Below are 27,823 nucleotides of genomic sequence, written 5' to 3'. Positions count from 1 at the left end.
TCCAGTTCTTTGCTGTATATGGGGTAAAGTGCCACAAATTTCTGATCCACCTGAACCATTAAAAAGTCTTTTGAATTGTTCACACCCTGATTCCAAGCATTTTCTTGAATTAATACGTGTTTACAACTCCGCTTTTCAAATGACGTCTTTTGGTGCCAATGAAATCAGGCATGCGAAGTTTATGTCTAATTTTAAAGCATACAAGGTCAGGTTTATCATTTAGCTGTATCTCTATTGCCTGAAAATCCTAACGAACCAAATTTTTTGCAAATATATTTTATAAGTTGTTTATGTACGAAATTTTGGTCGCCCTGATATGATTATCACGATGACCTGCAATCCACAATGGCAGGAAATTCAATCATCTTTATTTTTAAAACAACAAGCAACAGATCGACATGATATTATTTCTCGAGTTTTCAATTTGAAAGCAAAAAAGCTTATTGATTTAATTGACAAGGAGGAAATATTTGGTGAAGTAAGATGCTATATGTATAATTGTATACAATCGAGTAACAGAAAAGAAGCTTGCCCCAGCCCCACGTTCATCTTTTAGTTTGGCTCTAAGCGAAAGTACTGCCAAATGATATTGATAGTGTTTTTGTGCTTCGGAGATACAAAATAAACACAAACTATTGTTTACCATAAAAAGTACCTATCCATAAGTTAAAATGAGACAAAAACACCTATACAACTGGTAAGTGACCTCACCGTTTTATCTAAGTATGCATGGTTTTAAATAATATAGTTCTCTATAAACTGATGGGTTGTAAATTTTTTTTTATTTATACAGAATAATACTTATAGGTATAGCTGGTTATCTTTTCAAAGTGTGAGGGTTCCGACACTTATAGTAAACCTCTTATGTCCCCATGCATATTAATGTTTTTTTTTTTTTTTTTGTTTGCTATCGCACTGTATAATTAAAAATATTATTGCTGTACTTTATCTAAATTAGTATTTAATTACTTAAAAAAAAAAATTATTCCCGTATAAATAACTTATGAGGAACCTTGTATTAAACTGTCAAGCTTTTTGACCAAGCGTTTTTATCGAGATCGAGATAAAAGAAAACTAAAATAATTGTAAATTTGAAATAAAAAAAGAGTACAAATATTAAAAAAAAATGATACTATGTATAGAAAAAGTGTATATTATAATATAAGCTAATATTTCAAGTATTTACGTTTATTCGTTTTTGAATAACAACAAAACAAGAACATTTTGTCAAAAACTGGTTTTTCATATAAATTTCCCTTTTTAGTTTTTACTTAATTTGATTTTGCGTTTCCCAATAATTATGAAAAGTACTGGGAATTTTTTACACAAGTGTTACTGACATCAAGGTCATCTAACTTATTGATAAAAAGACAATTTTTTAACATGCATTAGGTGTTATAAATAAATAAGTAAATACAATAAATTACAGTTATTTACATAGATGAATAGCTAGATAATAAAATGTGACATCGTAATAATTAGTTAAACTAGGTGTACAATTTTTTTTTTTTTTTTAAATATATATATACATCCTCGTGTTCCGATTGACGATGTATAATATAGTGTATTGTGTATACTGTATCGAGATATTCCGGGCAGAGACAACGCGTTACGTGCTAGGTAACTGCACATACAGACGTGGAGCATTTGCAAAAATGTTTGTGCAGATTGATTGGCTTGTGGGCCGCGGTAGAGCAATGGTCACAGTCGGCGATTAGCCGGGGCTATTCATTATTTAGTATAAGACGCAGATAAAATGAATCTGAACCAATTTTTCCATTACATAATTGATAATTGATATAGGTACTTTTTTTAGGTATTTTCTACAATATTGTACCGATATAGTTTACAACAAATAGGTGCCTAGGCAAGATTACGAATATTATATTACTGTATAATATAGCCACTGTAGTAACAATAACACAGCTGTCAAAATGGACAGTGTATCATAGTATCATACAATTAAGTATTTCGTACTTGGTTTAATTTAATTACATTTATTTAATAATATAATAATTAATACCATAAAATAAAAATTCAAACTATTTTTGTAATAAAATATATGTAAATCGTTTTAGGATTTTTCAAGTGCGTGAGCGAGGGGCTCAAACTAGGAGTCCAAAGCGTGGGGTCTTTAGAACGGCCCTGATTATATCATTACTATTCAGGTCTTATATTATAGCCTATAGGTACCTATTATTGACCATATAGGCGTAATTAATTATGGTATTTTCATCGTATTGCTCCGGGTGTTCGTAATAATACTTAATAAAAACTAAATTATTTTTAGTCGCTGCACAAAAGAACATACCTATTATGGAAAAAAAATTATCGGAAACCTAAAAGGTTAGGTAGGTTATCGAGGTATAGGTATATTATAAATCAAAATATAAAATTATATATTTAAATTTAAAAATATGAATAGGTAGTGTATATATCACACGAAATTATTGAACTATTCTGACTTCTGAGTTGTAACTGATAAATATAAATTGTATAAATGATAATCTGTTAAAAAACAATAATATTAGCTTTACTTATAAAAACTAAAAACCAATTAAAAAAAAAACATTCGGCATAATAAATCACACTGTCCTAATAAAAAAAGCTAGAATATGCAGGAATTCGTGGCATTGCTATAGTTAACTTATTCACTTTTATTTAACATATAAAACACAAAGAGTTAATAATAGTTATACCAATTAGCAGTCCTTTGAAAATAACCTATGGTGGACCACAATGTAGAGTTTTAGGACCTTTATTTTTGTATTATTTTCATAAAGTTCTGTTTATATTCTTAATAACGCAAATTTAGAAGTATATATTCCAAATTTTTAAATGTCATAAACGATTATAATATACCTACATATTATATATTTATTTTTTTATTGAACTTAAGCCCGACAACTATGGCCATTAGCTGTTGTAGGGGAGTATGAACTATGGTTGGTAAAGTTGGTACGATAGGGTGTTGTTACGGTGGGTAAGCAACCACGTGTGGCAAGGTTTTTACTTCTACGAACCCCAGTGGTCACCTATCCGGGAACTAGTAACAGCGGGCGTTACTTACTCTCAGTCGCATCGCGCGAATGATAGAAGCTAATGCGCCAAGCCAAGCCACAATATATAATATTTATTATAACTATCACAACTAGGATTTAATTTTATAAACGTATAATACGTACTAAGGGTGGATATACGACGGTTACCCTGTGACCAACTTGAGGTGGTGCAGCATAGCAAGTCGAGGGATATTTTCGATTTTTTTATCCGAGCACAGCGCAGTGCAGCGAACGAGTGGCAACACGGGCATCATTGACGTGGTATACCTACTAACACTTTGGCTCACACTAATACCATTGAGAGTTGTTGGGGCAAAATAAAATCACGGAATAAAAACAGTGGGGTACCTATCGACCAATGCTGAACAGCTACTTGGTCAAGTATATGTGGCAAACCAAAAAAAGTAGTGGCAGTGAATAAACGGAAAAGGTCCAAAATATCCAATGTTAGCTATGAAAGGAAAAACTTTTATGAATTTTTAATTGAAAAATAGTTTCAACATTTTAACGAATTTGTCAACATTTAAACTTTAAATGCATATAAAAATAGTCGTTACCTAACCGTAAGGAGTATGTATCTTTAATGATTTGGAACTTACATTAATGCAACTTATAAGGAACTTTGTATTAAATTTGTAATCATTGTAAAATCAACACATTCTTTTACTCCGCACAGAATTTAAAATATATAAAACAATTACTTTCTTGATTTTCAATCAAGTAAGTATGGTAATTGAAATGAAAAAAAGACTGAGTTTTGAAAACTTTTCTTCTTTGTAGGTATCTAATATTTATCAATATGTTTTTTTATTAATGTTATTTTCTACCACAGGTAATATATTAATATGAAACATACCATAATACAATACACATTATAATATAATCTGTGCTTCTACTATCTATGTTTTCGGAGTAGTTTTTCGGTGTTGGGACTCTGTTTTTTGTGTGTGTCTGTGTACAAACAATTGACATCTTATACATTCCTAGTTATATCTTATAATACGTCTTATATTATATATAATATTATAATATTATAAATTATAATATTATATTCAATATATTATTCATATTCATAAATTAAATACTAATATTATATTATATCTTATATCTGTATTTATAAACAGTAACCTGACTGAATGATCAATTAACGCATAGCCCAAACCACTGGACGGATCTAACTGAAATTTAGCATACAGATAGTTATTATGACGTAAAAGTCCGCTAAGAAAGGATTTTTGAAAATTAAACCTTTAAAGGGGAAATTAAGGGGTTGTAAGAATACAACAGTGGCGCCATCTATCAAGCAAAATAAATTTAGCCTAGCGGGAACCGGGTGTTCAGCTAGTATAAAATCATTGACTTATTATAATAGGTATAATAATAGATTTATAATAGGTCAATGTATAAAATATAATGGTATAATATAGATGTATAATATATGTTATATTTTATCTAAATTAACATTCATAAGCACAAATAGGTGAACCTTAGGGGCTAAGCCCCTAATAAATATTAATAACCCCCAACATTTTCTATTTTTTGTTTAAGTTTAATCCTCATTCAATATTACTACAGTAGGGCTTCAGCCCTCCCAAATCTCAAACGCTATTTGTGTCTATGTCAACTTTATTGAGTATTTGACTGTATACAGTTTGTATTAATACATACTTTATAGACTACAATCATCACCACATACTAATATATTATAATTTATAATGAGTTTATATAAAAGCTTATAGTTTTGTTGTTTTGTTTTTACCAGAAAAGTAAATCATAGACGATTGCCAATATTTTCACATTTACGACAACATTATACAATTGTAGTTATAAATTATAATATAATATACAGCAAGATCAATCATAATCATAGACTATTGAGAATAAAGTACAGATTACAGTGTTTAACATGGTTAAGAGTTAAGATTAAAGAGACAAAAAGTAAAGACTTCAAAATGCATTTCTAATTTTCTAGTTTCTACGCTTTCAAATTTTCAATATGGTAGAGTTGGTAGATTCTTCGGCCACTGGCCACAGCTGGCGCTAGTCTGAAAAAAATAAATACCAATCACCACTAATCTTACAGATTTTAAATTCTTGCTGATAACGTACTTCTTGATAATAGCTAAATAGCGACATTCGTGTGGTGAAAATTTGTTATAATATTCTATATTTTATAGTTATCATCAAACGTGACTGTCCGACACCAGACCACCACTAATCGTAACAAAGTGTTATAAAATATTATTGTTTTTCAAATTGTATTGTATAATAGTTTATTTTTTGTTCAAAACAACTATCTGAATTCAACTACTGAACGTGCTGTTTCAATTGCTAACGTAAGGTCGATGTAGAGTATATTAGAATTTAAGTAATCTAAAAGAGTGATTTCTGTATGAAACTCTCCACACTACGACACAACGTTGTGTCGTTATCGACCTACTGTTTTGCTTTTGGATGCAAGTAGAAAACCAACACTAACACAGTCCCTTAGGTTAAACCGATAGATTGTAGAAAGATTCGGTCTGTTGTACGTCAGTTGTCCTGAATTGAATCAAAATTAAATTTTATTTGACAGTAATCATTCAAGACGACGGAGACCCCATTTGTTTATAAAACTTTTGAAGTTATTCAAATAAATAATTAATAACATCAAATATATAACATGGATAGGTACTGCGATATTATGTCAAAATATATATAATTTATTGACGACAATCTATAACAATTTTTAAATACCAAAGTATTGTAAGATTAACACATTTTGTAATACAGTGAGTACCGCTTATTGTGATCACATTGGTTAAGGCAATTTTGATTCTATTAACCAGTTGATTCCATAAAGCATATATTTTTCAATATAATATTTGGTTTGAGATTTTCATTTTTGATTCCAATAAATGATTGATTCTATAAACCAGTGATCATATTAAGCGGAACTCACTGTATTTATCTTTACTTCAAGATTATCATAGTTATATTGGTTTACAAGTATAAATAATTACTAATTCATATCTGTTTTAATTGTTGTAATAAAAATTTATCAAGAATATACTTTATTAACAATGCTTCTTCATTAAGTCATAATATAATGATATCAATTATTAATACTCGTTTATTTGATAGAACTATCTAGATTATGATTAAATTCTGGGACTAATAAATGATCCATTTTTTTTTAGATAATATGTAAATTATTTGTTTTTTTAATGTGTTTACTTTGTTAAATTATTTTATTATACTTATTTTTTTTATATACCTAATCACATGAATGTTATAAAATATTATTAATAATATTTATTTGTCATCAATATTTTATGCTTCTAGTTTAATTATTTAATTTGTTTCATCTGTTAAGGCCATAGATCTATATACTTAAATATTATACTCATAAGTTAAATGTGTTTTATAGTAACAACATAAAAAATGATATTCCAATAATAAGTAAATTCAAGTAAGTGGCTTGGTGTGGCGCGTTAGATGCTACCAGTCGTGCAACGCGACTGAGAGTAAGTAACGCCCACTACTACTAGTTCCCGTAAGGGTGACAACTAGGGTTTGTAGCAGTAAAAACCTTGCCACACATACACATGGGTGCTTACCTACCATAACAACACCTAACCTTACCAACCACAATTCATGATCCTATACAACAACTAATGGTCATAGTCCCCAAGTTTAAGTTCAATAAAAAAAAAAAATTCAAGTAAATTTCATATTTATGGTCTATAAAATATGCTTTATAACTTTATTTTTTTGATTATTGTTTGATGATTATTTAAATTATTTTTTTAATCAGAAATTGATTAAAAGTGATATGCCAAAATTATTTTTTGGAATTTGATTTATTTATAAATTGTATTGTTTAATGTTTAATAATAATGAAATTTTACATATTATGTATATAATTAATTGATTTTATACAAAGGTATTTAATTTTTATTAAATAGTTTATAATTTATATGGACATTGAATAATTGACAGTTTGTAACTGTATTTTGTAAATATTATATTTATGTTTTAGAAAATGTATATTTGTATTCAAAGTTGATAAGTTAAACAAAGCACAAATGCCTGGTGGAGAAAATGGGTTCTCAGTTTTGGGACATATTGCGTCAGGGCATTTGGGCATCGTTCACAGGAGGATGGTACTACGAACCGAAACACAGCATTTTTACCAATACATTCCATCTTTATTTATGGCTCATATTACTCTGTTTACCATTTTTTATACACTTGGTAATCTACCTATTTTATTTTTCTCTATAAAACTATATTTTATTTAATAATATCATTTTTGTAAATTTGTTTTAAAGTATATATCAGAGATGTTTATATGGATACTGTATTCAAGTATTGTAAGTTTGATAATCACAATCATAAAACTTGTAAACTGGTCTTTGCATCATATGTTCGACACAACCGAATACATTGTAGAAGACACTAAAAAGAATAGAAGTTCAGAACTTGAAGGTCGCCGTCCTGCCCTTAGAGAACCAAACAAGTAATTATTTAAAAATATTAACTAATTTTAATTATTTTTCTTTATTAATTTTGCGATTAAAAATGAGTTGAGTACAATTTTCAGCATATTCTGTTTGTATGATGTGTTTTGATTTAGAATACAATAATAGTCCTGAAATTTTTGTTGACGTTTCACTTTGTCAATACTAAACCCTCATAATTATTATTTTTACAAATAGTACCTTTTACTTTTCTATGTATATATAAAAGGTTACATTGTTTTCCTTTATTTACCAAGTAATTAATTTAATGTAAGACACTCATTATTTCAAAAAGTATCAATGTTTTTGAAAATATTTTATTTACATGGTTTCAAGTTGTTACGGAACAATGGTTTTTTTTAATCAAAATGATTTAAGTTTTTACGTTATTGAATGACAACATACAGTTTAATTTAATTTTCAAAAGCATAACTTTTTTCTAAGTATTTCGATACAAATAAATTGTATTTAGGACGAGTAGTTTATTAGTTATAAGTATTTTAAGTTTAGATGAGCAGAGTAGAGTGGTACGCGGTTACTCCTCAAAATGTTGGTCCACTAGTTCACTCATTTAAACTTTAAATACTTATAAAGTTATAACTCATAAAATACTTGTCCTAAATTCCATTTTTATGTAAAGTTATACTTAGAAAAATATTCTGCTTTGGAATATGAAATTAAAACTGTGTTGTCATTTAAAAAAGTAAAAAACTTAAAAATGTATAAGTAAGGATCAAAAATATTAAAAATATATTTTTTTTTAAATGTTAGAAATGTAACAACTAGAAACCATAAAAAATTTTTTTTTCTAAAACAAATACTTTTTGAAATAATGAGTGGTTTATGATAAAAGAATCACCTGGTATTACATTACTTGATAGTTATGTATGTAAGTTATAATTTTAAATATTATTAATTTTTATTGTAGAGGTGTAAAATTCTAAAAGTTAAGTATGCCAATTTAACAAATATTATATTACATTTTTAGAGAAGATGAAGGTATTGAAATGCAGATCCTTAATTTGGGGGTCCGTAGAAATGACGCTTCGACATCTGGATACCATCGAAATGAACCAAGTACAAAACGCGCTTCAAATAATTAACTTTAAATATTAAATAAATGTTTTTATTATTTATAGATGGAGGGAGGCAAAGTAGTTCTACTAGCACTGATTCTGGATTACATATCCAAGAAAAAATCATATGTGATTGGCCTATTAAAAGTTTAAGTGTGTCAACTGTAGTAAAACTTAATTTTTATTTATTTTAATAATAATAATATTTATTTAGATAATCCACATTTTATTGATGATAGACCAGTAGAAGAAAATACTAATAGACGTTATGACCGTACGGGTTTACAAAGCTTTTCAGAACTATGGAAATCATCTCAAGAGGAACGGAGTCAAGACTTCATTACAGTATCTTCTGTTAGTTTAAAATATTGATATTGTATCAATGTAAAAGAATAATAATAATTTAAATGTATGTTGTATGTGTTGAATAGGACTGTTTCCCAAATGAAAATAATGCATTAGCATTTAAGAGAGGTCCAAAGTGTGCTAGTTCAGACTATTCTACATCTAGTGATGCGTTTACCAAAGATAAAGGTATAATAATTTATTTTATAAACTGTAAATTTTATTCATTGAATAACAAATATCTAATACATTTATAATATTAGATGTAGGAAGAACAAATAGTTACCAACTTGTTTTTACATCGAGTGATATTGACTACCCGATTGTTGAACACTGTGAAGAGCATTGTTCTAGTCATGGAATAATACATACAACAATTGATAGTGATGATGATGAAGAAGCTGGTAGTAGATCACCTTTGTTGAATAGCCAAGAAGAAAATTGGAAAAAAATATGTGCCGAAGTTAAAGGAATTTTTCATACTGAAAGTGATATTGAAATTGCATTTATAGAAAAAAATAAGCCTAAAGGTATGGAATATAAAACGATTTAATACAATTAATTTAAAATTCACTGTTTGATGTTAGTGATACCTTCATGAAACTTTAACAGCTTCATTATTTATTTGAAAAAATAATTTTAATATTTAATTTAATTGTATTTTGCATAAAAGATAATTATTTTTAATTTAATTTTTTATTAAAATGCTCTAAAGTTATATATTTTTCATTCATATTTCATACTTAATGAATATTTAAATGCCACTTTTAAACTAATAGTCAAATGTTTCGATAATTATTTATTTTATATCCATATATATATATATATAAACTTTTTTAATTTAGAAATTGAGTTAAAACCTCCAGTGGAATCACCAGAAACATTAGGAATTGATTGGTTGTTTGAACACACAGAAAGTGAATCAGAATCTAGTGATATGAAAGGTAATTTTTACATTTAATGTTTAATTTTAATCTCTTTTTAAATATAAATATAAATCATAATTTTTAACATGCTGCACTAAGTAAGAAAAATGGAAAAAAATAGATCAATACCATGGCATTTTACATTGTCTGATGATGACTATACCACTACTTCTGAAGATAACAATTCTAGTGAGTGTATAGACACACACAAAGGAGTTCTTAAAATTCAATCAATCATCATTATTTATACTACTTCTATGAATCCTTTTTTAGAAATTATTTTTTAAGTTTATTTAATATTTTAGGAAATAAATCCGAATCAAAAGACGGAAGTAAAGAAGAAATTCAAGCTCCAACATCAGTTGGATTTGAAAACACGGGTGCTATACCAAAAATAAAATCTGTTAAAGATAGTAAGACGTATTTCATATTTAATATTATTAAATTATATCTTCTTTTTTAAATTTAAATTTGTATTTTTAATTAGGTTATATTAATTCTAATTATTTTGATGATTAATTTTAATTTTTTTTTTTTTAGTAAAAAAATCAAATAAAAAAAGAAAAGCCACGTCAACTCCTCATTTAAGTGTTAAAAACGATTCAGACAGAAAAAGACATCGTAGAATTAATAAAAACAAATCCAACGGTAATACAATATATTTTTACATTATAGCCGCTAGAGAATATTGCCGCTTGTGCATATATTTTACTGAGCTCTACTGTCTCAAGTTCAAATTTCCCCACTGTGTAGACAAATGTGTGCAAATGTGATGATGCTCATTTTGTTTCCGAAAACACTCAGACTAGTTATGAGGGTTGTGGGGGAAGAGGGATAAATTCTGTGCATGACCGAGGTGCATTCTCTTGTAACACACAGTGTAGAATTGATTATTTAATATTTCTACATCAACGGCATAAATATATTTATTAAAAAGGTGTGAGTGACATTATTTTTTATCAATTGATTTTATACAATATTATGCAATACTTTTTCCACTGTTAAATACCATTTTATGCATTGGTATAAATTGAGTTTAATTTAAAGAGAACATACCAAAACATTCTCGTAGTATATCTGTACATTTATCACAATCTTAAATTTGAAAGCATTACAATTTAAATTTTTCAATATAAGAATTATACTAAATGTTTCAAAGTTAAAATTTATCTTAAAATGCCTTATTTAGTCATAAATTATTTCTAACCTAATATTCAGCAAATACTATTTAATGCTTTGAAACCTCAGTGAATTAATTTTAGAAATTTTGCTCACAATTTGTTATTATTTATTGCCATTATACATTATATAGTAATTTTTAACATATTTAACTTATATTTTTAACAGAATCCAGAAGATGTATATGTGACAAGAATAAAAGTGATATGGATTGTGGTACAGAATCTAAAAGTTATCCTACTGTTACTGATGAATGGATTGACAATAACACTCTTAGTAGACCTGATGCGTGAGTTAATTTACTATTAATACATTTTCAAATTTGTACCTAATTTAAGTATTTATTTTCTGGAGGTATTACTTAGTTCTCACTAATTTTAGTAGACATCTTTGTCGTTAGTATACTAATAGTGTCTTTTGAGTATTGTAGATTTTGCTTGAAAAACTTACTATGGAACATTTTTATAGTGAAAGTTATTTTATGTAGATATAATATTTGAATTAATTAACTTGTTATTTATTTATTTATATAAATCAATGGGTAAACACCCTTTTAGTAAATATAATGAAATTTAATATATAATTCTATACAGTTAAAAAATAAGACATTTGGTGTTCAAGTAAATAAGGAAGAGAAAAAAATATTATAATAATTAAATAACAAATAATAAATATAAGTAAAAATAGTTTTTTAGGTTAGACTAATTATAATAAGTAATTGTATTGATATGTGCTGGATATTAATTTAAAATTAATTTAATGTAAGATGGAAGGCATTGTTTCTGTAGGTTATTTATTCAATTCATAATTAATCCTTGAATTTTGTTAGATTATGGTGCTCGTGGGTACAGAAAACTCTTCAATAATGCCAAGCGCATTAATCAATCCATTTAAAAACTTGAAAAAAAATTATAATGTCACTTATGAGTTTTCATTAAGACTGTACTCTAAATATATTTTTGTTTGTATCAAATTGCTTACAGCTCACAAATTTACAAAATTGATCTTACACTTTTTAAATTTTTAGAATGTTCTTTAAACACTGGGTTCCAGTATAACAATGTATATAAAATCTTACTCCAGTTAAGTTTAATTCTTTAGTATATATTTTTACAAATCCATGAAATTTGTTTAGCTTTGTTGATGATATAACCTATGAGTTCCTTAAAATATAGTTTGCTATCTAGAATGACTCCAAGATCTATTATTGAATGTGTATTCATTCGATTGGTGTACATTCACATTTTAGTTGTAACAATACATTATTAATGTAGTATTTTTCTTTTGAATGTAATCTTTTTAATTTTGTTGGATTTATATCCATGTCATTAATTTTGTATCTATGGTTGAAGTGATCCATGTTATGTTGTAGATTACGGAAATCATCAAGATTGCTTGCTTATGTACATTATTAATTTCATGTCGTCTGCGTATAATTCCATGTTACAATTCTCAGATACAAAATCATTTAAATATAGAGCAAATAAATATGCTAATAAAAGTCCACTTTCAAGACATCCTGAAGTTACATAAATAGGTTTATACTCTATTCAAAATAAGAACGTACCTCGGTGGTGACAAGTTTTCGTCCGCTGGACGGTTAGATGTATTGTGCAAGGCCAGTCCTTTGAAACAAAGCGACGCCCATGTATAGAAGTTGACCCCCAAGGTACAGTCTCATTTTGAACAGACTTATCTTTTAGCAAATTGGATCAAGATGGTACTTTAGGGAGGTCATTTTTAGATTTTTTCAATAGTTATTAATGCCAAGGGAAAAATCAGCGACAATTTACGAAAAACCGCTAAAAATGGGATTTAAATTTCTAATGCTTTGTCTATCACTATAGAAACGAATAAAAAAAATAATAATATTTTAATATTAATTCAACTTACAGGTTATTATAAATAATAACAATATAAAAAATATCCAGACTGACTAACCGTCTCCGCTCAGAATCACTTTTCTTATGCAATGATATTATATCATTGAATTCAAATTAAAGACAACCATTATATATTGACCCACTTGTAACCTACTGTACAGTAGAGCAACATCCACTTACCCACTTTATTTACAATTTTTTTTTCAAATAAACATAATATGAATTGATTTAAAATAATAATAAATTGGTAATTATTAGTGTTAAATTTTGATCTGCTATTGTGTAAAGGTCTAATGTATTTTATTTTCCAAATATTTGGAAAGATTTATAGTTTTATCAGTTGATTGAAAAGTAAAGTTAATGGTGATATTATACTTGTAGACCCCGTTGTTATACACTAAACTAGACAGAGGCACTACAGAAAAAAATGCATATTTTTACTTGAAAAATAATTTGAAGAAGAAATATGTAATTTTCAAGTTTTATTTAATATTCTATTTTAAAGTTAAATTTCTGTTACTGTTGGATCTACCGTTGTATATAACAATATTTGTCTACTGGTTAATAGTTGTTTGAATAATTCTTTTGGGAGGGAGTTTTGGAACAATTAAATAAAATATTTAAACTTATAAATATGCACAGCTAAATGATTTGTATTTGGTCATAATTGACATTACAGAATGACTACATTAAATGTGAATGAAGGTGCTTCTTCCTCTGCTGGTTCCCATAATGAACTAAGTTCTCTTCTCCCCACAAGTTCCGAACCAGCTATCACTCCAATAACTGAAACACAGCAGCAAAATCAAAGTTCGATGACTGTGAAAAATGAAGTTGTTTTAGATCATATTAGTGATGTTTTTCATGGTCGAGTAGAAAATAGAAGTAGATTGAGACAACGACAATTTAGGTAAATATATTTTAGTGCTGTTACTGTAACACCTGGCAAAATTATTATTACCAGTAAAGAATATATTAATTTTTTTAAATATTTGTTTTTCACTATTTGTTTCTTCTCTCTGACCCATGCGCAACATTGCAAATTTTCATTCTGCAGAACCACTTAGTGTTGTTAGTTTGTATTAAAATAAATTGACCTAAAATAAAACTTAAATGTTAAGAACGTATGCGTGTGGAAGTTGATACTTTTTTACAATTTTAAAATGAGATATGATCATTTTTAAATTGTAATATTTTACATACTCATAACATTCATAATAATTTAAATATTTTAAAAAAGCAAAAATACAATACAGATAATGTGCATTACCGAGTTAGATAATAGGTTAATTTACACTTACGGAAGCAAATAACTTAATTTTGAACACAAATTTTCTATGTTGCACTTGTCTTGGAGAGAGATTACAAATACTAACTAGACATTCTTTTAAATAACTAATCTGCCAAACAAGAAAGCGCAACTAGGACGCGACCTAAACTCGTTGTAATCCGCGCATCTCCCACCCCCATGCTCATGTAGTCCTGCTTGCCAGCTGTTGATCTGTCAATGAGCGCGTTCCGCCTCCGCGCGTGGGGAATTTTGTAAACAAGCTACAACGCACGACAGGTGACAGCAGCGACTGCATGTTGAGGGAAATTAGACCTCGAGACTGCGAAACGCGTTCATTTGGATGCGCGAGCGAGTTGCGGTTTTTCGTTTGATAGAGTATAGAAATTTTCATAATTTTAAATAAAAATATTTTTCCAGTACTAGGCATCGGTTGAGAACTCGTGAAGCATATAGTTCTCCATTCCTACAAGCTGCAGATGGTGTCAATTTTGCTGCTTGTCCTGAAGACACATCAGAAGGGTTTGTACAAAAATACTTTTAGTTTTATTTTAAATACTGATTAATGAATAAAAACAATATTTTAACTTATCTATGTTTACAGATCGGTACATTTTTTTCGCGACGAAACTGGACGTTGGATGACTTATACTTTTAATAAAGATATTTTAATAAATAATAATTCTTCAATAATTAAACAATTCCCAAATTTGCCATCAACATCACGGAGGGATGATTCTACAGATGATCTTGTTTTTAATCACTCACCTGTAAGATTATTTCCCCGTCCTATTCGTAACTATGAACAACAACTAGAACATGAAGATGCTTTCTGGCTGCAAAGTCAACCTCAGCGTTACCGTCACTTCAACATTTCGCCAATAATTTCACCAGTTGAAGAAAGCTTGGAACACGAACATGAAAATATCAGACCAGACTATCAAGATGAGTTCCCAGTAATACCACGGCAGTTACGATTTGATCTTCTTGATCCTAGTGTTGGATTTCCTAAACCTAAACGATACTATACGTACACACCAGTCAAGAAAATGAGTTTCAAAGTTCGCTTTGATCGTCTGGCATTATTAACAGCCATTGATCGTAACCCAACATTATTGGAACTATTTATTACCATTATTCTTGCTACATCAGTTGCTGTGTTGGGTGCTTTTGTATTGTACTTTAAATTCTACAGAGATATTCATGCATTTGTTTTCTGTTTTGTTATGGCAGGCTGTCAGTATTCTTTAGTTAAATCTGTACAACCTGATGTGGCATCTCCTACACATGGATTTAACAAAATTGTAGTGTATAGTCGTCCAGTTTACTTCATACTGTTCTCATCCATACTTCTACTAACACACATTCAACTAAACTCTGGCCGAACATTTTACCAACTAAAATTCTATGGATTCACTTTGCATATTTTATATATATTAGAAACTATTCGCGATTTCTTATCAAACTTTTTACTATTCTTACCAATTGCTTTTAGTTTGGGATTATTGCCTCAAGTTAATACTTTTTTTATGTATACTCTGGAACAAATTGATATACATTTATTCGGAGGTAACGCGACCAGTTCACTTAAAGCATCAGCATATTGTGTATTAAGAAGTTGTTTAGCTGTGTCTATTTTATATGGATTTGCATATGTGGCATTAAACGATTGGTCTGGATCATCAAGAAATGTATTTTTCTCCTTGTTCTGTGCATTGCTCACTGCCATATCTTACCATTTAAGTCGCAGCTCCAGTGATCCAGCTCCTATATTAAATGTTCTAAAAACATATTTGTGGCCCAATGAAGATATATTTTCTAGGCCTGATATGGAATGTCCTAGGCCAAAAAAAGAAACTGAAAAATCAAAAAAAAAGGGCTCTGAACAAAAAGAAGGTGAATGTGAAGAACAATCAAAGTCTGGTAAATATTACTTTAAATAACTAGTGTTTAAGAAATCATAAATATTATATTACTAACAATAAAAAATTGTGTTTAATATATGTTTAGAATTAGATGATGAAATTGAAATTCAAGACAATTGGCCAAAACAGTTACAAGATACAATAAATGCAAGACTGAAGACTGATTTAATTTTTTGTCCAATTATTGGTATTATTGTTTTTGCTATTCATTCTAGCAATATTTTTTCAGCTTTACAACCAGAATTAAATCCAGTAAGTAAAAATACTTTTTAGTTGTTATACTCTTAATATTTAAAATTAAAATAGTACTGACAAATAGAAATAAAATAATATAACATATTTAATCTTAACAGTAGAGTAATAGCAAATTTTACATTTTTAATTTAACGAGTCCGTTATACTAATAATATATATATTTTTTAAGCTTTAGATGTATAATAATAAAATATACTACAATACTATTAGTTAATTGCAAATAGAGCAATACTAATTATCAATTTTGAAATTGATAAAAATTGCCAATTGCTAAGATGAATTTATAGAAATATAATAATAATAAACATACTAATCTGAACAATGACAAATTATTTGATTCATTTTGTATTAATTAGTTTACAATTTATAGGTAATGTGGTGTACTACTTTCAGTATTGGATTTATTCTACACTATATAATACCTCAATTGCGAAAGCAGTTGCCTTGGTTGTGTGTTGCTCATCCCATATTAAAGCCATCTGAGTATAATCAATACGAAGTTAAGCAACTGGCTAAAATCATGTGGTTTGAAAAAGTAAGTCTTATTCATTATGAGCGCTCCTTGAAAAATTATGTAAAAATAATTTATAATTAGCAAGTATTGAAAAAATGACTGCGTAATATATATGTTTTAAAATCTATTATAGGTCTATGTATACTTATGCTTCTTTGAAAGAAATATTCTCTATCCACTGATGTTTATTGGCTGTTTGACATCTGACAGCGTGATTGTTGTAACAAAACTGGGAGTTCTGTTAGGTTCTTTGGTGTTATCAGTATGCGCACTTAAATGCTTACGATGCTCATTTTCACAACAATCTAACCAGTACAATATACTAGCATTTGCAGTACTGTTTTTTCAATTGGATTATGTAAAATGTTCTGAAACTTTCATTATTGACTACTATCTTACAGCTATTGCCTATGATAAAATCTATGAGTTTTTACTTAAGGTAAATTATTTTAATTAGCTTTATATCAGATTTCTTTATTATTAATTTAACTTTTTTTTTACTTTAGTTGCAATTTGTCATTACATACATAGCGCCATGGCAAATTACTTGGGGTTCAGCTTTTCATGCTTTTGCTCAACCATTTTCTGTTCCTCATTCTGCAATGATGTTTCTTCAAGCATTTTTATCTGCAGTGATTTCTTCGCCACTTTATCCGTTTTTAGGTAAATATTAAACTACAATCATACAACATTTACATCATAATAAAAAGTTGTAAATTATATTAAGTATTTATTGTTCTTATTATTTAATTTAGGAAGTGCTATATTTTTAACATCCTATCCACGTCCCGTAAAGTTTTGGGAGCGAGATTATAATACCAGACGAGTTGATCATACGAACACCAAATTGTCATCACATTTAGAACGAAATCTTGGTGCAGATGATAATAATCTTAATTCGATATTTTATGAACACCTTACCAGATTACTACAACATACTCTCTGTGGTGATCTCATATTAGGCCGTTGGGGTAATGTGTCACAAGGCGACTGTTTTGTCTTAGCATCTGATTATTTGAATTGTCTTGTTCACATCGTTGAAATGGGAAACAATTTAGTTACTTTCCAAATACGTGGACTTGAGTTTCGCGGTACTTATTGCCAGCAAAGAGAAGTAGAAGCAATATCTGAAGGTGTTGAAGATAATGAAGGTATGTATTAAAATATCTACTTTTAAATGTTACTATTATATAGAAGTAAGTATGTATGAATAAACATTATTGTATATCTGAAAACTGGCCATATAGTAGACGGTTTAATCTGATTTAATTCTTAGTAGATAGATTCATGTTTTTTCCTTTCTTTTTTTGACATTACCAAGCCATCACCAACCGGATGACTTGCATTTTTTTATACTCTGTTTCAAAAGAAAAGACTTGAGGCGGCGACCGGTTTTTGTCTGGCGGCGTGCATCCCCATTTAATACCTGCCGGCATGTATAAACATTAGCACAAACCTGCCAAAATAAAAACCGTTACACGTATAGAATTAAAGCCCGGTGGAAGGTTGAAATGAGGGTCTGCGTTGCGTCGACCGTCATTTGACGTGTGTATAAGCCGGGCCTTCTCTTTTGAAACAGAGAATAGTTAGAACTATTTTGTACATATTATGTACAAATGGATGGCTTATACCTATTTACATAATTTGTACTTTGTAGTACCTATACAATCATTTTATTACAGGATGTTGTTGCTGCGAGCCTGGACATTTTCCTCACATTTTGTCTTTAAATGCTGCTCTTGGTCAACGGTGGCTTGCTTGGCAAGTAGTAGCAGCCAAATATGTTGTCCAAGGATATAGTATATCGGATATTAATGCCTCATCAATGTTACAAGTATTTGACTTTCGGAAAGTGTTGGTTAGCTATTATATAAAGGTGATTTTCTAATAATGATATTATAATAGCATTATAATATATATTATATATTTATAGTATATTATATTCTAATGTATTTTTATGTGTGTGACATAAAAATAATATTTATGTTATTTCAATGTTTTATTTTAGAGTATTATATATTATGCAATAAGATCACCAAAACTTCAACAGTGGTTAGAATCGGATGAGATAAAAGAAGGACTGAAACCAACATTGAGCAAGAGTTTTGTTGATCTTGACCCAGTTTTTAATATAAATATTGATGAAGACTTTGACTTACTTTCATGTGGTGTTACCCGCAACAGTTTCTGTTCATTCTATTTAGAGTGGATACGATTTTGTGCTTTCCAAACAGAAAATGTAAGATTAAAAAAAAAAACCAGGGTAATCTCCCTACTGTATAATTTATGTTATGTAGAGCGTAACTCGTCATTGAGTAGGTGATGGGAGTCTAAAATTTGAATTCAATAATAAATCATTGATTCTGAGTGAAGACTGAGCCTATATTTTTAAGGATATTTTATTCATTTATTATGATTAAACTGGCGAGCCCAATTACTACCATAGTTATGTTTATATTACACTAGAAATCCTGTCCGGCAATTCCCGAGTCAAATATTAGTTTTTTTTTTATAAATATATTTAAAAAATTTTATGCCATATTTCTATTAATTATAATAGTTATATAATATTTAACCATAAATAAATAATAAATAATATATAACCTATAAAAAAAATAAAAAATCTCAAATGCTTATAAATAGTTAAAAATTTGTCAAAGCAATTTTCACTGTGTATGGGAAATTATACTTTTAGTAATAATGAAATTTTTTAAGTCATAAACACTAACTTAAAAATACATCAGACCTGAGATTGTTTTTTAAAATATTGAATTTCTTAGCTTATATTTTTAGTTATTTCCGGATAAAATATTATTTAATAAATATTAACAAATAGTTTCTTAAATAATTTAAATCACCGTAAATAAGCATTTTTTTAGAGTCAACATCACAAATGAGCTGAGTGAACAAATTAAGCATAATACATATTATATTTTCAGATTCGAAAAATTGTTATAGACAAAGGTAAAGATTCTTTATTGGTATCATTATGCTTTGCACTCAGCTTACTGGGAAGACGATCACTGGGTTTAGCATCACACACTACTATGTCAAGGTATGTAAACAATAATCATGTAATAATTAGTTTAAACTTATCCATTAATTAATTTTTTAGTGTCGAGTTTTTCCTCTATGGTCTCCATGCCCTTTTTAAAGGAGATTTCCGTATAACATCAACAAGAGATGAGTGGATATTTACAGATATGGACTTGATGCGTAAAGTATTAGCTCCAGCAATTAGGATGTCGTTGAAACTTCATCAGGTGTGTAAAATATTCATTTTAGATATTGATATAATGTATATATTAATATATTAACTAACTTATTTTCGTATATAGAATCATTTTATGGTTCCTGATGAATATGAAGATCCAGCTGCTTTGTACAACGCTATAAATTACCATCAACGAAACTTAGTGATATCACATGAAGGAGATCCTGTTTGGAGAAATGCTGTTTTGTCTGGAATGCCTTCGTTACTTGCTTTAAGGTAAGTTAATAGAACATATTATTAATATTCAAACTCTTTTTATTGTGGTATAAGCCACATTTTGAAATAGGATTTAATGTTTATTGTATGGCGTTGATCTATATTTCATGTTATGGGGAAAAAATGCTAGTGTTAGATCTACCTACTTAAAAAAAATGTTAAGCTACTCTCGAATAGTGCATTAATCATGATAAATCGCCTTTAAATATTAAATACCACTAATGACTAATCACTTATTATCACCCACCCACCCATTAATAGTTCTAGGGAATTTTCCCCAGTTGATACCCGTATTCGGCGCCACTGTTTATATATACATATTTGGTACTATTATGTTAATGCTCCGCCATCCTTAATAGTTAATTATAATAATAACAAATAGTATAGGTGACAGTAATAATATATTTAAATAAAATAGTATTTTGGTAATAAAAATGATACTACTATTATATTGCAAATTGCAATAAAAATCAAAATTAAAATAGGAACCAAAATTCTGCTATGTATTTTTATATCACTCATACTAAGTGACACACGGTTTGGTCTTACCTTCATACTTTTTAAGCACTCACTAAATACAATCTCTATTTCTTGGCCAGTTGCCAGCACTATTAACTTAATGTAAAATACATGTTTATCAAATATTGATTTAATGTCCGTATCTTTAAAAACTCATTGGCCATATAATATTAATTATACCTTTGCACTGTTCGGTTATAAAGGTAGAAAAATAAATGATTGCAAGAAAAGTTCTAAAAATATTTTGATTTTTGTAAATATCGTAGGAAAATAGCATCTTAAGTCTGTGAAGTCGGGTAGCTCTATGGAAGAGCAATCGCCCAGCTAGCGAGAGACTGGATTTGATTCCCGGTCCGGCAGCCTGATTTTTGACGTTATTTCCCAGTGGAAGTAAACATTTTTATCAATACTTAAAATTTTAAAACAAACATAAAATAATACACTAGTCCTTGTTACGGTTGTCACCTATCTGCATACTACCGTTACATTCTTCTTCCAAACCTTATGATGGTGCCAGGACTCTCTTAGTTTGTTTTATTACAACGGTCAAATTATAATCATGCAGTCTCAGTCTCATGTGTGCATGCACATTCTCTTTTTTGGCCTGGCCTATTTTAATAACATACTTTGCTAATATGTAATTAACCAGAGTGGTGCGGCAATGTTCATGCACCCGGGCGAGTCTATAACAAACCTGTACCATATATTTTTATAATTATAATTTAAATGTATTTATGAAGTATATTAAATTAAACTGTTTTATTTAATAGACATATTATGGATGAAGGTTCCGATGAGTATAAAGTAATTATGTTAAATAAACGGTTTTTAAGTTTCCGTGTCATAAAAATAAACCGCGAATGTGTTCGTGGTCTTTGGGCTGGACAACAACAAGAATTAGTTTACCTGAGAAATCGTAATCCTGAACGTGGTAGTATACAAAATGCTAAACAAGCTCTAAGAAACATAATAAATTCATCGTGTGATCAACCTATTGGTTATCCAATTTTTGTTTCACCATTAACTACTTCCTATGCTGAAACCAACGAACAATTATCATCCCTTGTAGGCGGATCAATAAGCTTGGGAGAGATAAAAAAATCTATCATTAGAGTGTGGTCAAGGTAAGTTTAATATAACTATTTGTATAAAATATAAAATATTATAACTTATATTTTTGTTTTCTGTTTAGATTAAAAAGTAGATGTGTTGAGGGTTGTTCTAGTGGAAGTTCATTACAGTCACATGATGAAGGTGGATTCGGACATGAGGGTGTGTACGCTATGACACAGTTTAATAGGCATTCCGGATATGGCACCAGAACACCAGGAAGTCAGTCAATTGAAATGAGTGGAAGTGGAAGTGGAGTGGGCGGTAGTATCAGCAGCAGAAGTGGTGGTACTAGAGGTAGTACTGCTAATGTTGCTGGCAAACCAAGTTCTGCCGGTTTGGCCAACTTGGCAGGACTGTTATCATCGTCACAGTCACCAATCACCAGTTCACCACAAGCATCTGTCGATAGCAACCCTATTGACATTCCTCCGATGCATCACAAAGTTATAGTAGGTTTACTAAATAGAATTCACAATGATCTTAACAATATTTTATGATGTATCAATGTTGAAACCTTAATGTTTAACAGATTGCAGATCCATTACAAGTGTACGATGCTATAAACTTGGGCCGTAGAATAGATGTGGTTTGGCCAGATGAAAAAATGCGAATAAGGGGTGGTCGGAGTCACTGGAAAGATTGGTTACCAGAAAAGGGAATGGAAGGATTGGTAATGCATTGCATTTATGCTATATGTTTATAATTTTATATTAATAATTGACTAGCTGTATTACTCAACTTCACCCAGGAAAAAATGAACAAATATAAATAAAATATATAGTTCTTTGTATTTCTGTTTGAGTATAACTACACCTCAAAAATGACGGTGTCGCGGAAGTAATGCAAAAGTAATTCCTGCAGCGTCGTTGGTTAAAACTGAAAAAAAAAAAAACTTCCTCAGTTTGTTGGCAAGTAGGTGTTGGTATACCTTGCTTTGTGGACAGATCCAACTGAGATGTAAAAATTACCCTGTGCTTATTTATCAGTACAACTTTGTTTAGTGTATTCTACAGAATGATATTTTGAAAAGATTTTCTTGCCCGTGACAGTCAAATTAAATAATATTAACTAGCCGATTTTTTTTCTTCTGTGTAACCAATAGATACCATAATTAAATAAAAAAAAAAAAATTTCATCGATAAAATAGTATCCGGTATAAAAGTGGCCTATAAAACCCAGTTATTATAGAAATTAGTCTAGCCGTTTTGAAGATGATCCCGAAAAAACAGATATGCCCTTCAATTTTATTTTATGTTGGTATATCCGTTTAATGTAATATCGGAGCTAAATGTTATATAATAAATGTATAATAGGTATCTATATAAAACTCAATTATGTAACTTTATGCGGTATGCCGATATCTCTTATGAAAACATTCTTTATAGAGTGTTTCACCAACCATGCTCTCTCACATTTTTTCTTCTAATGTTTTTGGAATTTGTATACCAAATCACTATAATCACTATAATTTTCAAATCATCATAACCCCCATATCTATATATTCCAAACATACTATAATTTTTAGTATACTAAGTTAAATAATTCAAAAATACTCATTTGAATTTCGATTTTATTTTATTTTATAAATGTTTCTAAACAGAGGCGTAACCAAAGGGGGATGTTTTGGGTATTATGTACCACATGATTAAAATTTCTATATAATATGTTGTCGTGTATGGTTCTATTTCATATTTGATATTATTAATATGAATGAATATTATTATTAGATTGAGATTATAATTGGTGAGTGTGTAAAGCCTCCCACATGTTATAGTTAAGTATAAAACTAAAATATCCTAGATATGCGCCTATATTAACATTTTCAAAAAAGTAATCTGTTCTACACATGACAGAAAAAAGTACGATTCTCATTAAAAAAAAAAAGCATTAACTAAGTAAAAAATATTTTTCTATATCATAGAAATATATACTAAACATAATTTTCTTAGATATAGATTATTTATTAAAACTTTTGTTTTTACATTTTAAGGTGGTGCATCTATGGATTCCAAATCACCGTGACTTGTCAAAGAGATCTCACGTGGATAAAACTATAGTACTGCTCAAGATTGACGAGCCTTCATTACGTTACGTGCCTATAGCTGAAACTGGTATATTAGATTTAGGACCTGAAGTTGTTTGAACATTATTGGTGTATGGCTTACATTATTTGACTGATTTGTTTTGGAGGTAATTTTAAAACTCAAATGTTACAAGCCAACTTGCTTGATAATATAGCATTAGTCTTCCTCGGTACTACAAAAATAGTATTCCGTCTCCTTGTTAACGTACAAGTATATATTGTGTCCTGTAATAATTTTTTCGGAAAAAAATGTTCGTACATTTTATATACAATAGTTAAAAATCTGTTTCGTGTAATTTTTTATTTTTATTGTTTTTTTTATATATACCTATATATACATGTATTTTGTTTTGTAAATATTAGATGAAAATGATGTAAATTTTAAACGTTAGATAAAAATGTTCCTCGTTTAAATGATCATTTTGTGATGCATATATTTGTTGTTAACATACATATTTGAACAAACTATATATGAATAACTATTACAATAAATTTATTTTAATAAGTGTACATTATTATTATATTTAAGTAGACATTTCATCATAGAACACAATAACATATATTATGTACTAAGGTTTCATCAACATGACATGATATTTACTTAACACTATCAAATCTTAGTCAATTGCACTTGTCAATTTTTGGGATAGCGGCCAATTGCCACATGTATGTGGAAAATGCCCATTCATACCTTATTATGATGAGCATGGCGTGTGGCTTTATGTTAAGCTTTTTTTTTTTCGGTAAGATCAACTTACTTAAGGAATTGTGTATTCAATTTTCAAACCTTTGGTTTTAAAATCAAACATTTTATGATTTTTGATATTCAAAAGTTTAAAACAAATGCATTTTAGAAAACAAAAAAAAATTATTAAGTGGGAACACACACTAAAGAAACCAACCACAATCTACAGATTCTGAAACAGAAAAAACTATTCATAATAATTAGTTCATTAAAGAAGGATTATTCACAGAGGACCGGGTTATCAATGTTCAAAAGTCTATACAAAAAAATCAACTAGTTAAATTCATACAAAAAAAAAAAAAAATTGAAAGGGAGGTGTGGGCGCCCAAAGGCAAATGCATTTTAGAATGGTATACAGGTAATAGGTATGCACGTGTTAATTATAATTATTCTACGATCGGGGACTGGAGAAACGACAACGACGTTTGTATCTCGCGTATTTTATACATTTCTAGTTCGGAACTAAAATATGCGCCTACAACACTTGGATGGGATAGCACATTTTTCGTGACATTAAATATTTATTTTGGGGGACGGAGTGGCCGAGCGGACTAAGGCGTCGGTTGTGACGCACACCGACGCTGGTTCAAACCTCGGTTCATGGGCGGCATTTTTCTTCGGGCAAGTCACGGTGTCCGGAGATAAGTGCCGCCATGGCGCCATCCCCCACCCAAGCATGGCAGATACCCACGGGTGCCCACTAAAAAATCTGCCAAAACTACACACAAGTGTTACACCTACAGTTCCTTCCCCTACAAACAAAAACAAACAGCTAATGGCCATAGTTGCCGGGCTTCACGATCAATAAAAAAAAAAAAACAAATAAATATTTATTTCAAGTGACATTCGTTATGACAATAAACTAAAATAGTTTATAATTTTAAATTTGAATTACTTATAATAATATGATATACACCTAGCCGATAATAGGTATTATTAAGATTATTATTTTTGTTAATTAATTTAATTATTGATTGAGATGGTGAATAGATATCAGAAGTACAAGCATACTTTTATAAAAGCATATCGCATTTTAAGATTCATTAAATAAAAATGTGATTACTGGATTCAAAGGTATAATAATACATCAAATTTACAGTACCGACTATAATACCAACTAGATTTGTAAAATTCCAAGTCTATCATATTTTCTCCGAATAATGCTGAGTACGAAATTAATAATAATGATTTAATGTGTTAATTATTTTAAATGTATCGGATATATTTTAGATTTTAGATTCTGAGCGGATCGATGACTATTAATATTACAATGTGTTCTTTAATTTTTTAATTTTTTAAATTATTTTTTCTTGTGGTCTGTGTAAACGATAAGTATTCGTAATAAAGATTCAATTTTCATATATAATATTATGTTATAGGCACTCAGTATGTAATCATATGTTTATATTAAGTTTAGTTGTAGGTCTTTACTCTTCAGTAAATAATTAGAAGTACCTACACCATAACCCAGACAGCGTTTTGAAATGATAACATTATAATAATATTATAATCACGAATGATATTATTATAATGTTATAATAATATTTTTAGTCAAACATTTGCTGTCTGGGAATAGGGAACTAAAATCTTGTACAATTTTAATTTGGTAGGTATGGTGTAGTGCATAAATTATGTACAAATGTATTTCTGGTGTTTTAAGGCTGCTGTAAGATCAATTTATAGGAATCCTTGCATCAAATTGTTAGGATTTTTTTATATGAATAATTATTTTATAGAAGGTACCTACATTATAGGTAACTCGATCAGAACTATTTACACTAAATGTTAATAGTAAAAAGCTATTAAAATATCTATTATTTGTATTTATTTGTTAAATTATAATAATTATGACTTAAATATAGATGATATAAAATATATTAGTTATTATGATAAATCCATAGAACTTATATATAAATTATACTCAGTACCTATACGGTCTAATGCCGTGATAAATCGTATGTAATAGACATTCTATTATTCTAATGCACTATCCCGCCATAATCTGTGCCCCCAGTGTTGGAGAAGTTATATTTATTTAATTAAATTACAATATTAATTATAAGTTACCTACATACCTATGTATTTAGGTACTTGTCCAAAACTCGACGACTCGGATTTAAATTTAAGAAATGTAATTTAGGTAACCTATTGGTTATTGATCTATTATAAAATAGAAACCTAACCTACCTTATATAGCTATATAACATAATTAAATGTTAAAACCAAATAACCAATCAGAAAAAAAATTCCTATGTAAACCCGAAAACCCCTTAAAAATCATGCGTTTGTGGTGTTCTCTTAAACCCATATGTGTAACTTTATTATAATTGAGCTTAAAATTATTTAAGACCTATATCTAAATCATATTAAATAACATTAATCTTTAGGTATGTGTTTTCTTATTTTATTAGGCAGTTAGCAACCTACCAACGACTTACCTACAACTTAGGTAGGTATTGCCTAATCAGTGATTTAATCAATCATTTAATTCCAGAAAACAGGAAATGGTTATAAATCACCTCAGAACAGGCCATACCTCAATCATTCATCGGCATCTATAATGACAAAAGAGAAACATACCAAATGCCACACCTGCGTCAATTTCATGCAATAACAATATAATAATATAATAAACAATTTATATAGTAGAAAATGTTTTTTTATTTTCATAGCGTTTTTGAAAACTATTTTTTGTGCTACTGAAGGAGTGTCCCAAGGCGATACAAACTTCTATTTTTCAAATGATAACCCCCCATTTATACTATACATTATTTAGCAGACGATTTTCTTAAAAATGTTGATGTACCTATCTAAAACAAAATTCTAATGAGTAGTTTCTGAATTATTAAAATATTTATACTAAGGAACATAATCCTTAAATAAAAAAACAATATAAACTATAATATGTAATATTAGAA

At 28.9% G+C, this 27,823-nt stretch overlaps 1 protein-coding gene across 3 annotated transcripts; it reads left to right on the top strand.

The window, feature by feature from the left end:
• The first annotated feature begins 5,191 nt into the window (after window positions 1-5,191).
• Window positions 5,192-24,672, top strand: LOC132950118 (pecanex-like protein 1). Of its 3 annotated transcripts, XM_061021348.1 has the most exons (30): window positions 5,192-5,398; window positions 7,084-7,298; window positions 7,376-7,563; window positions 8,553-8,641; window positions 8,704-8,793; window positions 8,855-8,994; window positions 9,072-9,174; window positions 9,249-9,515; window positions 9,831-9,929; window positions 10,011-10,100; window positions 10,217-10,324; window positions 10,452-10,559; window positions 11,259-11,379; window positions 13,653-13,883; window positions 14,682-14,783; window positions 14,866-16,184; window positions 16,272-16,438; window positions 16,812-16,976; window positions 17,089-17,394; window positions 17,462-17,618; window positions 17,711-18,106; window positions 18,638-18,831; window positions 18,964-19,194; window positions 19,895-20,010; window positions 20,071-20,218; window positions 20,294-20,445; window positions 21,735-22,088; window positions 22,157-22,526; window positions 22,607-22,747; window positions 24,068-24,672. In XM_061021348.1, exons 2-30 carry the CDS (start codon window positions 7,146-7,148, stop codon window positions 24,218-24,220), a joined length of 6,258 nt encoding a protein of 2,085 aa, XP_060877331.1. In that variant the 5' UTR covers window positions 5,192-5,398; window positions 7,084-7,145; the 3' UTR covers window positions 24,221-24,672. The 3 variants fall into 3 exon arrangements, with proteins under 3 accessions (XP_060877331.1, XP_060877332.1, XP_060877333.1); XM_061021349.1 differs by lacking the exon at window positions 10,011-10,100; XM_061021350.1 differs by lacking the exons at window positions 5,192-5,398; window positions 7,084-7,298; window positions 7,376-7,563; ... (3 more) ...; window positions 9,072-9,174; window positions 9,249-9,515 and having other exon boundaries at window positions 9,849-9,929; window positions 10,015-10,100.
• The last annotated feature ends 3,151 nt before the right edge of the window (window positions 24,673-27,823 follow it).

This window comes from Metopolophium dirhodum, chromosome 8 (genome assembly GCF_019925205.1).
Source record: "Metopolophium dirhodum isolate CAU chromosome 8, ASM1992520v1, whole genome shotgun sequence".
In the NCBI taxonomy this organism is placed as follows: domain Eukaryota; kingdom Metazoa; phylum Arthropoda; class Insecta; order Hemiptera; family Aphididae; genus Metopolophium; species Metopolophium dirhodum.
The sequence above is the reverse complement of the archived record's forward strand: the minus strand, read 5'-3'. Positions and strand labels throughout refer to the sequence as shown.

Excerpts from the sequence above, each read along its gene's own strand:
- LOC132950118 (XM_061021348.1), top strand. The coding sequence starts at position 7,146 with ATGGGTTCTCAGTTTTGGGACATATTGCGTCAGGGCATTTGGGCATCG. Across the intron at positions 8,642-8,703 it reads ATACCATCGAAATGAACCAA|ATGGAGGGAGGCAAAGTAGT; the intron begins GTACAAAACGCG and ends TATTATTTATAG. Across the intron at positions 17,395-17,461 it reads TCTATGAGTTTTTACTTAAG|TTGCAATTTGTCATTACATA; the intron begins GTAAATTATTTT and ends TTTTTACTTTAG.